The 14940-nt window shown below is 39.0% G+C and overlaps 1 protein-coding gene across 1 annotated transcript; it reads right to left on the reverse strand.

The window, feature by feature from the left end:
- Positions 1–66: 66 nt before the first annotated feature.
- On the reverse strand, positions 67–14899 carry ndufs1 (NADH:ubiquinone oxidoreductase core subunit S1). Its single transcript, XM_053637473.1, has 19 exons — positions 14588–14899; positions 9952–10034; positions 9581–9672; positions 9358–9465; positions 8158–8234; positions 7990–8071; positions 7742–7872; positions 6789–6974; positions 6544–6678; positions 6260–6374; positions 5955–6100; positions 5696–5824; positions 5343–5472; positions 3730–3890; positions 3225–3379; positions 2323–2498; positions 1435–1569; positions 768–840; positions 67–294 (listed from the first exon to the last, which is right to left on the reverse strand). The coding sequence occupies exons 2-19, from the start codon at positions 10028–10030 to the stop codon at positions 203–205; spliced, it is 2202 nt and encodes a 733-aa protein (XP_053493448.1). The 5' UTR covers positions 10031–10034; positions 14588–14899; the 3' UTR covers positions 67–202.
- Positions 14900–14940: the final 41 nt, after the last annotated feature.

The following is a 14940-nucleotide window of genomic DNA, read 5'->3' on the forward strand; positions in this document are numbered from 1 at the left end:
CTTAACTTTGATGTGATTTGAATTCATGTGCTTATACCCGTGCAGACAGTGTACATGAGGACGAAGTGTACATCATATAACTTTATTCATTACGAGCTTTTGATAACAAAGCAGTTCTCCCTCGATCTCAGCGTGGGAACTAAACGTGGACAACATGTAGAGCGTTTAAATAGAAGGGTCGGACGTTAAATTCGTTCGGGTTTTAACAGATAGCGGGCTCCTCTACTGCTGCCGCTCCCTCGGTCACAGCCTTTACACACTTTGCCATTGTCTGGGAGGCCCTGCTGATGGAGTCTATGAAGAAAAGAAAAAAATATATATACTTTAATATTGTCAGATTATAGTTCAAGCACAGTGCTATTCAAGTAAACTGTTGAATTATACACACAGACATACCATCAAAGTCTTAGTCTTTGTAAAATAAATAAATATATATATATACACACACACACACACACACACACACACACACACACACACACACACACACACACAGTATCTCACAAAAGTGGGTGTACTCACTTTTGTTGCCAACGGTTTAGACATTAATGGCTGTGTGTTGAGTTATTTTGAGGGGACAGCAAATTTACACTGTTATACAAGCTGTACACTCACTACTTTACATTGTAGCAAAATGTCATTTCTTCAGTGTTGTCACATGAAAAGATATAATCAAATATTTACAAAAATGTGAGGGGTGTACTCACTTTTGAGAGATACTGTATATAAAGTTTACACTACACTATAGAAAATGAGTTACTGATTACCTGTCATGTAGAAATCTTTCACTGAAAGCTGAGGAGGAACAAGAGGCTCTGCAAGCAGGGACTGATTCACAGCCTGGGAACAGAAGATAGATCATCTAAATACCTGTCAATGATGAATATAAGGGAAGGGGTGGACAAATCGGTAGTCTAGGATATTAGTTGTGTGCGCGCGTTTTTTTTGTTTGTTTTTTTAATTGATAGTTGCCTGGTGGACGAGTAAGCTCCATAGGCTACTGAACACCAGCATTTTTTCCTCTCTCATTCAGCAACACGAGAAAGAAAGAAAGGAAAAAAAATTTTTAAAAAATAAATAAATGTAATTTGGTATGTTTATTTAAGCAACATGCAGTTCACAGTGGTGTGACAATTTGGTGGTGTAACTATAGCACACGATACTTGTGCTGTACTATGTAACCTGTACGCCATACTTTTACATTGTTACGCTATAATTTTTTTTTACTCCCCCATCATTTAGACTTCTTAATTAGTTTTCACTTGCCCAGTGGGCTAGCAAGTGGATTTATGACTGGTCCACCCCTGAAGGGAAGAGCACATTTTACAGGTTTCTCACAAACACTATCCCAAAAAAAAAGACTGCTCATACATTCAAACCCAATGAAGGAGAGAAACCAAAGTGGGGAAAAAAAAGAAAAGAAAATACACCAACCTTAGCAAGCTCATTAGCCTGTTTGAAGTAGTTTGCTTCCTCTACATCATCATAACGCACCAGGTTGGGGGCCACCTCTGCCAGTCTGTTCCTCACCTCGTCTAATGTCTCGTAGGACAGAGTGACTCCGGCCAGCTAGCGCACACAAAACAGACCGTACAAATTGGGAAAAAATCCAACATAAAACTAAATTTATATGGAATGGAAGGTCTGCCATTCATAAAGTCACGAAGGGTGCTTTTTAGTCTGTTTGAGTCGAAACCCGGTGTGTTTTCCCACCTGGTGCAGTTCGCTTTTGTAGGTGAGAATACAATATTTGCACTCTAGTGTGGCCCAAAGCCAGTCCAAGTCTCTCTGAATGAGGTGCCTTTAGTCCAGTTCTAAGCAAAGTATAGTGAATCAATTGCAGTGAGAAAGCAATTAGACTCTGGTTCACTTCCTGTAAATGGGTTGATTCAAACATATTGTGTATTTTGGGTTGTTTGCAGCATTTTCTTGTAGATATGAGCTGCTAAACTGAGCCACAAGGGACAGACTGAGCCAAACGGCAGAGCAGTAGCTGCATGTGTTCTGGATATTTGGAAAGATGAATAGAAAAATGCAAGATGCGATACATAAAGTATGTTTTTAAATAGTTATTTATTCAATCTTGTGATTTATTGAGTGCCGGTTCCATGTTCTCCGTCCTTGGGTAGTTTTTGTGATTTCTGCATGCACTTGGCAAATCTTTGTTTCCCTCAGACAACTTTTTTTTTTGCGCTTTATGGTTTGTTTAATTATGTGCAGTGTGAAACTAAACCAAACCAAAAGTATCTACTTCTCTCTGGTTCAGACTCTGCAAACAGACTAATAAGTATACACTGTATATTAAATCATGTGCACACACACCTCGGAGATCGCTCGAAGGATCTTCCAGTCATCGCGAGCTAAACCAGGTGGGGTAACCGCCACCCTGGTTTGTTGGGCACGCCCCTCTGTGTTTACGTATGTGCCATTCTTCTCAGTGTATGCTGCACCAGGCAGGATGACGTCTGCCATGGTGGCTCCTACATCACCATGGTGACCTGCATCAGGAGAGAGAGGTGTTGGCTGTGTGACGCTCATTGCCCTGGGAATGCAGTGAATGTAAAGTACACAAGAACTGTATAATTTAGTCAGTTAATTATCCTCTATAGTATATCCTCTTCAAATTTACAGTGGTTTTTCACTTTGTACTTGTAATTAGGAACAAAAAGAATAAAGTATTCATAAGCATGAACATTGTATTTATTTAAAAAGACTGCAACTGAAATTAATGGAGAAAAAAAAAATAATTCAGACTCCACAAATGTCCAATATTAGTGTGGTTCAATGAACTTTCCACCTGCATATTATTAAACTCTGTCGAATTGTATTGGCAGGGATGTTTAAGTCTTAATAATGACAGTAAGTGCAATTTGCCTGATAAATTTTTTTTGTAGCATTTACATCAGGAACTTGATCTATTTTATGTAACCTTTACATACATAAAACGTATAAAATATAAATGTCAATACTATCAATTTTGTTGTTTTTTTTTTAAACATAACTGTATTTATGCTTATGAATAGATCAATTTTAGTTCATACTTATACATACAAAGTCAAAAGACCTGCGTGAATATATGGACTGGAGGTATATGAAGTAACAAATACAAAAAAAAAAAAAAAAAAAAGGGGGGGGGGGATCTTGTTTCCCCTCACTGTAATGGTGAGTCTTTTTGGACAACTCTGCCCTGGTGAGGTAACATGTGAAAGACTAGAAAGATTCACCTTGATAGATAATGAAGGTGCCTTTGGGCAGATCTGCTTTAGTAATGCAGCCGGCATCAGCTCCCAGCAGGAACAGCACTTTGGGGGGGTTCTTCCTGATTGCCTCTACACCAGGCTTATAACCCAGATCCAGTGCTGCCACCTGACTGGCCACTCTACAGAGACACACACACACACACACCTCTGCATTAAATCAGCCTACAGATATTAATGTCCAAGTTTGAAAAACAGTTCATTTCTAGACACTTGGTTAATTTTCTATTCAGATTACCTTTGATTGAACAGTTGACTTAACAATAAAAAAATCTCTTTTAGGAAAACTAAACTGTTCTACGATTATAATTGATGATTTATGATATTAATGAGCAGTCGTCTCGCTAATACACTGACTAGGCACATTCTATCTAATCGATCTCCAATGTCTGAACATGCACTTGGCACAGAGGTTGTCGCACACAAGGCAGTTACTTTACAAAAAGCTAGACAGACATGAAACTAGACAAACCTGTGCAGCACATTGAGGATCTTCCATCCCTCATCAACCCCACTGCTGACACGGGCATTCTGAGCAATTGTAGATACAGCACTCAAGATGGCAGCACCATCTGCCCTCTGGAGGCAAGAGCTTCCAACCACCACTACTGGCCGCTTGGCCTGGGCCAGCACCTAACACCAGGAGACAGTTTTATCAGGATTAAGTGCCATCATGGATGAATCTTATAGTTAGTCCTTTTTCAACACCAAAGTGTTGCCTAATCCTGATACAGTTGAGGTAATAAGTTTACATATTTTGCAGAATCTGCAAAATGTTAATAATTTAAAAATAATAATTATTATTAATAATAATAACAACGAGGGAACATAAAAAAGTACATTTTGTTGTTTATTTAGTGCTGCCCTGAATAAGCTATTTCACATAAATGTTTACATATAGTCCACAAGACACAATAACTGAATTTACACAAATGAACCAGTTCAAAAGTTTACATACTCTCGATTCTTAATACTGTGTTGTTACCTGGACGATCAACGACTGTTTTTATGCTTTTGTGATAGTTGTTCATGAGTCCCGTGTTTGTCCTGAGCAGTTAAACTGCCCACTGTTCTTCAGAAAAATCCTCCAGGTCCTGCACATTCTTTACTTTTTCAGCATCTTCTGCATATTTGACTCCTTTCCAACAGTGACTATATGATGTTGAGATCCATCTTTTCACACTGAGGACAACTGAGGGACTCGTACACGACTATTACATAAAGGTGCAAACATTCAGTGATGCTCAAGGCAGCAACACGATACAATAAGACCTAGGGGGATGTAAACTTTTGAACAGGGTGATCAGTGTAAATTGTTATTATTTTTGTTACATGTTTCCCAGAAGACAAAGTAATAATTTACACCAATCATCATGTTCAAACTTTTCCACCCCCCTTGGCTCTTGAGAATCAGTGAATGTTTGCTTTCACTTAATTTCAATCTTTGCCTTTTAAATTGATGCATCGATCCAAATCGTCCAAACCTCTACTGTCCAGTGAAGCTGCATAAATGAATAAATGAATGAATGAGCGCCACGGTTATCGATTTTTTTAAAATAGCAAACATGGTCCGAGAAAGAAACCACCTTTCCCGTGCATTTGCACCAAACTAAGTAGGACTTGTTCTACTAATGCTAAACTTTTTTGCAAAGCAGAGGCACTTGCATTAAATAGTTGAAAGCAAGTAAATCTTGCATCTGCCATCTTATGCATAATTTTTGCATATTTTTTTTTTCTTATGCATAATTTTTGATATGCTTGTGCATGTATAGACTCATTTAGTATGAAGGATGTGCTTTTAGAAAGCTACAGGTAGTACTTGTGAATGCATTCATGGTTGTTATTTCCACACTGTGCACGATCAAACCCCCAGATCTGGCCATTTCTTATATTAACCAATTGCTGGAACCAGAGTCAGCACCTTAGCAGTGAAAAAGGGGTATAGCACCAGCATTGTTGGTAGAATTCAGGTAATATGTTAAGCTAGAATAAATAAAAAAAAAGTGATAGAAACCCTGATCAACTAGATGTTCACCAAAACAGATATACTATTTACAATGGCAGTAAGAAGAAAGGTGGAGTTACCTGGCAGTATGGGTGCGTTCCGGCAGCGATCTCCTGCAGCACCTGAGTGGAATCACCCAGGTGATTGTAAGAGTAGCTAAGATCCACTGGATGACCCACCAAAGAGACTTGCAACTCATTATGGAGCCAACTAGGAAGAGATAAAAACATTACTTTAAAATGTTACACATTAGACCAGCTCCAGAATTCTTGGCACACCAAGAGGAGTTATAAAAATAAAATTAAAAAGGTTATGAGGTAAAAATGGCTTGGTAGTTTGTATAAAACCCATGCCAGCGCTGAACCAAGAATGAAAAGACTCAAATACATTAAAATGAATTATAGCAAATAGTGCCATGCTGACAGACAGGCACCTCTTCCGGATTCGTGCGTTGAAGAGGCTAGCCTCATAGCGTGGGTTTGTTCCAATCAGAAGCAGCAGATCGCACTCTTCGATGCCAGCTATACGGGTGTTCAGCAGGTAATTAGAGCGCAGGTCGGTTCTGGGTGAGGGACAGAGTTCAGAGTGTAATTCATTCACATATCACCTAAAGGGCTCATAAATAATAACATGTGTCCAACCAGAGTTGGATAACAGGAGTTTATCCCTTCAGATTAACTAAAGGAACTCACCCAGCACCAGCCATAGGGAAGATCTCCTCAGTGCAGAGGACTTCACTGTCCAGTTTGTTCAGCAGGTCTTTCAAGGCTACCAGAGACTCTGCATCTACCAACCCACCAGCAATAGCTGCAATCTCAGAGCCCTGGACTCCCTGGAGCTGCAAATCCATTCAAATGCATACAAAATGTAACGAAAAATACAAAACAAAACAAGGGTATATACATATACATAGTTTAAATAAACAATCACCTACGCTGCACGCAAATATTTAGCACAACATTAAAACTAAATCTCCAAAACTATATACGATAATTACCACGCCAGCTACACGTGTAAGAACATCCTCCCAGGAAGTGGGCACCAGCTGACCGCTGGCATCCTTGATCATGGGTTGGGTCAGGCGCTGCCTCTTCAGTCCATCATAGGCAAACCTGAAAGAAGGAACAGTGTTTTAAAAATAAACATTAAAAAAAGAGGAAAAAAGTGGGAACTAAATTACAAGCAAGTGTTACACTTAGGTGTATGCTCCTCATAAAAGTTTACAGAATTAAATAGAAGAATCGAGGAATTTCATATTTTTGAGTCTGTTGGAAAGTTGACCTGGTTTTGTCCGAGATCCACTCCTCGTTGATGTCTTCATTAAGGCGAGGCAGGACCCTCATTACCTCTCCACCTCTCGTGCTCACCACGATATTAGAACACACCGCATCAAGCACATCAATAGATTCGGTCTTCCTGTTAACAGAAATAATACACACAATAAATCACCAGGTGCTGCTCTTTATAGGAGGCTTACTAAACATTCTTATCTGCCTTCCGTTTCTAATCTGGTCTTTCTAAACTACCTTGTCTCCCAGGGTCGGGATGTGAAAGCGTAGGGTTTTGAGGTCAGCGCTCCAACAGGACACACGTCGATCACGTTCCCGGACAGCTCCGACATGAACATTTTCTCTACATAAGTGCCAATCTGCATGCTGTTTCCACGTCCTGTGGTTCCTAGATCCTCCACACCGGCGATCTCACTGGCGAAGCTGCGACAAACAATATTTTCGTGATTACTCGGGTATCCGGCAATGGAAATCCGTTTTCTTTGTAAACCTAATCTATATGAGTAAAAAGCAGCTACTTGCACACTATAATCATAACATTCTTACCAGTCCTAGCTTATATCAGTTAACTACCTATCCAAGCTTACTACATAGATTAATCATTATGAGTAAATTAAAAAAAAATCTAATTCAGAAACTCGAGAGAAGGACCTGCCGATGCGACTCCAGTGAATGCAGTCATACTTGAGTTACCGGTGAATGTCTCCTCACATTTGCTAATTTTTTTCCATCAAAACTCTGTCCTCAATGTTTATTTTTCTCACATACCCTTAACATGTGACCTGATGGGCTAAAAAGATTTTTACTTTGGAAGCTATCCACTGTGACCAGCCTTGCCTTTTGTCCAGTTTTGTGGGTGTCACTAAACGAACATCAGCTGTGCCATCAACACACTAGGTAATGCCAATTTATCAAAATACAAGAGTACGAAGGAAAATAAATAAAAAATCAAATCAATCAGCAATATCGAAACGTTTGTAAAAATGTTTTGGTAAAAACTCCTGCGTGATTGGGCTTATGAAAACATTTACACCCAATTTTACTAAATGGTTGATAAATGAGACTCTGGGTTTGATCAAATCAATCTCAGGAACATAAATTCAGTACATCTATATGCCTTAAAGTTTCACTTGCACAAAACAGAATAAAATAAGTAAAAGGTATATGACACTGGAACTCTGGTCACTCACCGGACACAGCGAGTGCACTGAATACAACGCGTCATGATCGTTTTGATAAGAGGACCAATGTTTTTGTCTTCCACTGCTCTCTTCCCCTCCGTGAATCGACTTCGGTCCGAGCCAAACATCATTGACTGATCCTACAATGGAAGGCCAGTTTTCAACCATTAGGGGAAAGATTCACTACTACTACAAAAAATAAATAAATAAAAATAAAAGAGAGAGAGAGAGGGGTGACCATTAAAAAGTCTTCCCACCTGCAAGTCACACTCTCCTCCTTGATCACAGATTGGACAGTCAAGAGGGTGATTCGCAAGAAGGAACTCCATGACTCCCTCTCTAACAAAAAACGAAATAATTAAATCAGTCGAATGATTCAGCAAGAACTAACAAACATGGCTGTAAAGCTACAGGTGAAAGAATACCTGGCCTTTCGCGTCTTTTCAGAGTTCGTCAGTATGTTCCAGCCTTTCATGACGGGCATCGCACATGCGGCAACCGGCTAGAAGTAAAGAACAGAGATGTTTTAAAGAAAGTAATCTTTACAACGATCATACTTCACCTGGAGCTTAGAACAAGAGCTGCTCTGATAATAGTATAATATTTTTGTAATAGTGATAATCTAATAAAAAGCACGACCAAGCGCATATTCCACCTGCTTCATCATCATCATCTGTTTGTTCAAACTCACATCTGGTCAGAGTGTGTGTAAACTTGATTGCACTGTTTTAACAACCTGAAAAATGTTTATAGTTAAATAATACGAGTCGATATTATCATTACGTAGAATAAGTGGAGTATATCAAATAAATCTTAATAAATCACTACTAAATAACCTACTAAATGTAGGTAATGACAACGACATTAGATAGAAGATATGAATCAAAATGCTCATATGTGGATCTTTATCAGCTTCTTCGTCGTACAGTTGTGTAATAAGCAGATCTGCGTATAAGAAGCTCATGTTTTTGAGGTTATTGTACAGGCATGATTTCACGTCGTCCCTAAAACACGAGATAATTCTATTCGCTGTTTTCAGGTGTATGATTCAATTCTTTTGGAGTCTTGTTCATAAGAAATATTTATTATTTTTGTTCAGGATGGAACGTTTGGCTCACCTATGTTCATAAATAAAGCTTTAATTAAATCTAACATCAGTTAAATCTGACCTATTCCCGTTTAAACACGGGTAAAAACTGAGCCTGTATTCATTAATCTGGATAAATTTGAAAGCGCATCTTTTTCTCTACGTTTTGGCCTTCCGTCCACGCCAAGCACTGGGCTTTTCGAAAACGCTCTCCCAAGCGGATACGTTTGAAAACGCTGTTCTCACGTTGTAGCGTGGACCTGAGAAAACTGAGATATTTTTTTAAAAAAAACAAAAAAACAAAACAAAACAGTGACGTATTTTCGGGTCATGTGACCCATTCGACTCAAAACAAACAAGACGGTGGACGATGTTGTTCTGTAGTTGATGTGCTTGCTGTCCAGTTTGATAGCTTATATATATATATATATATATATATATATATATATACATATATATATATATAGATAGATATATAAATCACACACACACACACTGCATCTGTTAGAGTTATGAGGTTACTCTAAGAAAATGATACCTTTGGTGCTCGTTCGATCTCCACCAAACACATACGGCAGTTTCCTGCCACAGACAGACGCTCGTGGTAACAGAAACGAGGAATCTGCACTCCAACTTTCTCACAGGCCTGAGTGAAAACAACGAGCGGTTTAATACGTTTCAGGTCACCTATTAAATGTTTACGCGTGAAATGGCCAACTAGCGCCCATCAGTGAACGCTACAGGTCAGTGATGCTTCTCACCTGAAGTACAGTCGTCCCGGGTTCCACCATCACAGGCTTGCCATCTACAAACACCTCGACCAGGTTACTCGAGGCCCGGACTGATGTCCTTACTGTGATCAACAAAAGCACGACATAATTCATCTCACAACAATAAAGCGCTTCTGTTCTGTGTCAAATTCTGAGTCAGCTTTGAAGAGAATACGGAAAGGAAAAGGATTGGCAAAGGAAGCAAAGAAATTGCATAGGATATAGAAACTAAGATGTGATGCAAAGCTTTAAGCTCACACATAGAAACATTCATTTTGTTTTTCAGCCGTTGAGCTTATCAGCTTTTTTTTTTTTTTTTAAACATACTTTGTGCATGTTGTCAGAGATGTGTGTAGTTTTACCATTGCTAGGGGTGGTGAGGTTCCCTTTACAGTGGGCTGCCCCAGCCAGGGCCCGACCAACTGCTGGCAAACGCAACATGACGCTGTCGAGAAATAAAGAAAAATTTTAAAAATCATCAGCATGTATAGTAGTACACATTAGGAATGTAACTAAGGCTGCAACAACTAATCGATAATAATGAATAAGTAAAATAATCGACAACGAATTTCATTATGGATTAGTCGTGTCTGTGACGTCGCTGTGGATAACCACCGTCAGTTATGTCAATTCACAACGCATTTGAAAAACACATCTGTAAAACAGCGGAGATCACAGAGCGAGCTGCTGCTCAGGGAAAACTGCACGATCCAGGTCGTCCAAAACATGAGTGTTTTATATTAAGCGCTTCAAACAAACTCGTAAGTGTATTAACGTGGCTTGTCGTGTCGGATGCTGCGACAGATTAATCCGTTTAATGTGTTCCAGACGTGTTTTCTTCAGTGCAGAAGTGACATGTTTACCTTTATATCCTTATCTGTAAACGTTCGAAATTCACGCCAGTATTTCTATTTCACATAAAGCCTCGTCCTGACAGCGAGCGAGTCTCCGTTAAACGTCACTGAATGAGCGCGAGTCCACGCGCACGCGTCAGTGAAACAGCGCAATAGAAAGGAAGCGCAAATACGCCGAGTAAAATATTCATTTTGATCTAATATGTTGTTTGATGCTATATTTAGAAACAAGTGTGTTTTTATGAGAGCAGTAACTGTAATGGGGTTAGAACATGCAGTTGTATAGAAATATAAGAAGTGTCATCCGTTTACAGAATAAAAGGAACATGTTACTGTGTTCAGATGAGTGAAGGTGTGTTACTGCAGAACATTCAGCCTCTTTCCACTGAACACCTAGTTTGTGCTTTTGTTTTTCTTTTTTAGCATTTTTAAAAGTGATTTAACTTCTGTTTAAAGCTTGTGGACAATCGGTTCTTTTTTAGTTTTCTAAATATAATATTCTTTTTTTTTTATGTATAGTATAACCCATAGATACATTTAATCCCTTTTTCATAGTCTTCAATTTACACGATGTTTGAAGGACAACATCGGACAACACCCTAAACAGCCTAAACTGGAAACTATTTATTTTTTCTTTAATATGAACCCTACTACAATTCCCTCTACTAACACTAGAAAAAAACGCAGAAATGCCAGCACTGTCAGTATGATGTGTGAATTGTGGCTCTGACAGTTCCTCAACCTCAGCTACATCACTCGAAGTCATAACTAGTCTCAACTACAGATGTATGCAGGACTGTTTTTTTTTTTTTTTTTAAATCTTGTTCACGTAGTTATATTTGTTTGCACCTGCCTGTGACATGCTCAAGTAAATATCGTTGGTTCTATTTCTCAAAATGTAAACTTGCAGTCTAACGTAATCCACCGAGACCCTGACCAAGCAGTTACTAAGAGTGAATGAATGAATGCTGTAAACGTGTGTTAATGAATGCGCGTGCGCTGCGTCCCAATTCGCCTACGATCCATCCTAAATAGCACCCGAGATAAGAATTAGTGGTTCCCGAGTCCTAAGAAGTATGTTGAAATGAGTGTCCCAAAGGTACCCCCGATGGTCGACTATTTCCAATAGATTTTTGAAGCGTCACTTCATGGACACTTTCAGCTAACATTGCCCACAACTCCTTGCGTGAAGGAGGAGGAGTTTTGTGATGGTTTGCTACACCGAATTCAACCTGCATACATGGCGGAGGAGTGTAACGTCGGGGACGCATTTTAGAGAGGTGAAATGAAAAATAAATCAAGGGAATGACGAATTAAATGGCATAAATGATATAATGAATGAAGAAAAGCTGAAACACGGCGAGGAGTTTGTTTACTGTGAGTGTACGTAACTAGGCGACTAGGTTCTCTTCCGTTACATGGTGTGTTGGTATGGCTGCGTTCACGCCATGTGGAAATGTTACCGTTATTACCAGACGACAACCTGGACGGTCTACTCGGAGCTGCTCACATCCTCGGACTCCGAATTATACATTAAATGATTATCCAATTCTGTGCTAGCTACATGAAACTGTATTGTATGTCTTTCGTTTATTTTCACATTAATCTTGCATTACTGAAACATTAATAATAGTCAATTATACAAAATATTACGAGATAACTACATTTTACCGCTGAAGCCGCCGCCATTTTGAGTGTTTCCACATGACGTTGCGGAGGTCATGTGGTACAAGTCGGAGCTCTCAGAAAATTCCTAGTTTACAAGTTGTAACTGAGCTCTACGAGGACGTGAATGCTTTTTACGAGTAGGAATCTCGTAATTACGGCAATTGCGACGCGACATGGAGTGAATGCAGCTTACAGTTGTGATCAAAATTATTCAACCCCCATTGCAAATCAGGTTTATTGTCAAAATGTACAGACTTTCAGCTGTTTGCAACGAACAAATCAAACAAAAGAATTTGAAATAGTTCAACACAATGAATGCTTCAAGTGGTTTCCCCAAATTCAACTGAAAATGCAACTTATAATGACTTCTCCAGTCTCAAAATGATGCACTGGAAACCTGCAGCATGTGGAAGGCAAGATGGATTCATTGAAGTATCAGGAAATCCTAGGAGAAAACGTCATGCCGTCTGTGAGGAAGCTGAAGCTTGGGTGTCATTGGATCTTCCAACAGGACAACGATCCCAAGCATACCTCAAATTCCATCAAGGCTTGGTTGCAGAAGAAGTCCGGGAAGACTATACAGGGCCATCACAGTCACCTGACTTGAACCCCATAGAAAATCTCTGGTGGGATTTGAAGGCGGCGGTTGCAGCACGCAAACCCAAGAATATTACTGACCTGGAGGCCATTGCTCACGAGGAACGGGTTAAGATTCCTCAGGAACGCTGCCAGAAGCTGGTGTCTGGCTAAGCTTCTCGTTTGCAGCAGGTCATAACAGCAAAAGTGTGCTCTATTAAGTACTAAAGATGCTTGCCATGAAGGGGTTGAATAATTTTGAGACTGGAGAAGTCATTATAAGCTGCCTTTTCAGTTGAATTTGTGGAAACCACTTGAAGCATTCGTTGTGTTGAACTATTTCAATTGCTTTTGTTTGATTTATTCATTGCAAACAGCTGAAAGTCTGTACATTTTGACAATAAACCTGATTTGCAATGAGGGTTGAATCATTTTGATTGCAACTGTATGTCTTAGTACTTGCATACTCTTTTCCTAAGCACTCAAAAGCATGCACTTTTCCTTTACAAAAGGGAGCACATACTTTTAGTGCAGAATTGGGACGCAGCAGTGGTCTTCGCTTGTCGTAAAACCTTCATATCGGAAGCTTTTACATCATATCGCTCACTCACGCCTGCAGGAAAGTAAAAACCTCCTGCACACATGACTTTTTTTTGTTTGTTTGGTTGTTGTTGCTCTCTATAGGATCACAGTTCCAACGTACACCTCTAGTCTCAACCAGATGCAGTGTAAACCTTTCTGGCAGAAAGAATAAATGTGCCTCCTATCCGTAAATTTTTTTTAAAAAATAAATAAATAAATAAATCTTTGTATTTTACATCCCTGATATAACGTGCGTCTTTTGTATCTACAGCAAGTCCGGTCCAAAGGTTTGTGTCCCCTTGCGATGAAAGTAATGAAACCAAACAAGGTGCTAAAGTTTCTTAGAAGTTCCCTCATTAACAAAGTAACAGAAACAAATAATAACAGTGAACTGTAAGAGTAAAAATGTTTATTTTATAATTGTATTAAAATAAAGCTTCCGAAGGTGAATATGATCTAGCTTCTGAAGCTACCTCCTTCAAAGTGAGGTCCGTGTTTCTTTCTTTTGTTGTTGTTTGTCAGTTGTGGAAATCCAACATAATAATAAGAAGAATAAATATTATTATTATTATTATTATTATTATTATTATTATTAAGTTCCTGTAATTATAAGCTGGGTTGCCAGGTCATTTGAATAGAATAGGTTTGATTTAATATCTCATGAACTCAACAAAACAATTCGGTCTATAAACTTGGAGGAAATTTCTAGAAGAGACGAGAAAAGATTATTGCACAGATTTAAATAATGAACCTGATATTCAGAGAGCCGGATTCTGTTCAGAAACCAGCGCAGTTACAGGTTTTTGTTTGGTGTTTTTTTGTTTTGTTTTGTTTTTTACCGTTTTTATGCTTAAATCGCTGACTGCAAAATGTTTGAGATATTCCCCTCTAGACAAGTACAAGACAAACATAAGAGAGAGCACAAACATCAGGATGTTATGACACGGGGCTGCATGAAACAACGCTGATGTCAAAACTCTTGCGACGCCAAGTGCGCACCTTTATCGAGCTAAAACATAAATCGCTAAAGAGAAATGCATTTTAAACCTCAACACTGGTCTAAAAACCATTTCCAGTCGTTTAAAACCACTTCCAGTCGTGTCCCTCTGTGTTGACGTTTTGCAGGTTTAGCATAGCTAGCGCTAAGAAGCTAAACCGCTGGTCAAACCAAGGGCAGACAGAACGTCTCGCCTTTTACACACTTCGCCCTCGCAAAAGCACGCCTGTAGTTTCTTTGTATGATATTACAGACAACCATACGCCAGCTATGAGCCAGCTGTAAGCCACCGATACTGCGAAATTAAATCGTGTTTCTTACCTTGACGCTATTTGGCCTTCTGGACCAGAACAGCGCAACCGTAAGTCTTCTTCTTCTTTTTGTTTTTAATGGCGGTTGGCAAACCACTAAAGGTGCATTACCGCCACCTATTGAACTGGAGTGTGGGCAGTAGATTGGTAGGGGAAAAAATAATAATAATAATAAAAATAAATAAAAAAGAAAATATAATGAAATAAAAATAAAACAAACAAACTAATAATAATAATACCAAAACAATAATACATAAATAAAAGAAAATAAAGAGATAAATAGCTATATAGTAGATATTTCCGCTAGATTACTAAAGAGCGCACCCGTAATACATTCGCTTATGAAGGAGCTTTCAATGCAAT

The sequence above is a fragment of the Ictalurus furcatus genome, chromosome 12, assembly GCF_023375685.1.
Source record: "Ictalurus furcatus strain D&B chromosome 12, Billie_1.0, whole genome shotgun sequence".
Taxonomy (NCBI): domain Eukaryota; kingdom Metazoa; phylum Chordata; class Actinopteri; order Siluriformes; family Ictaluridae; genus Ictalurus; species Ictalurus furcatus.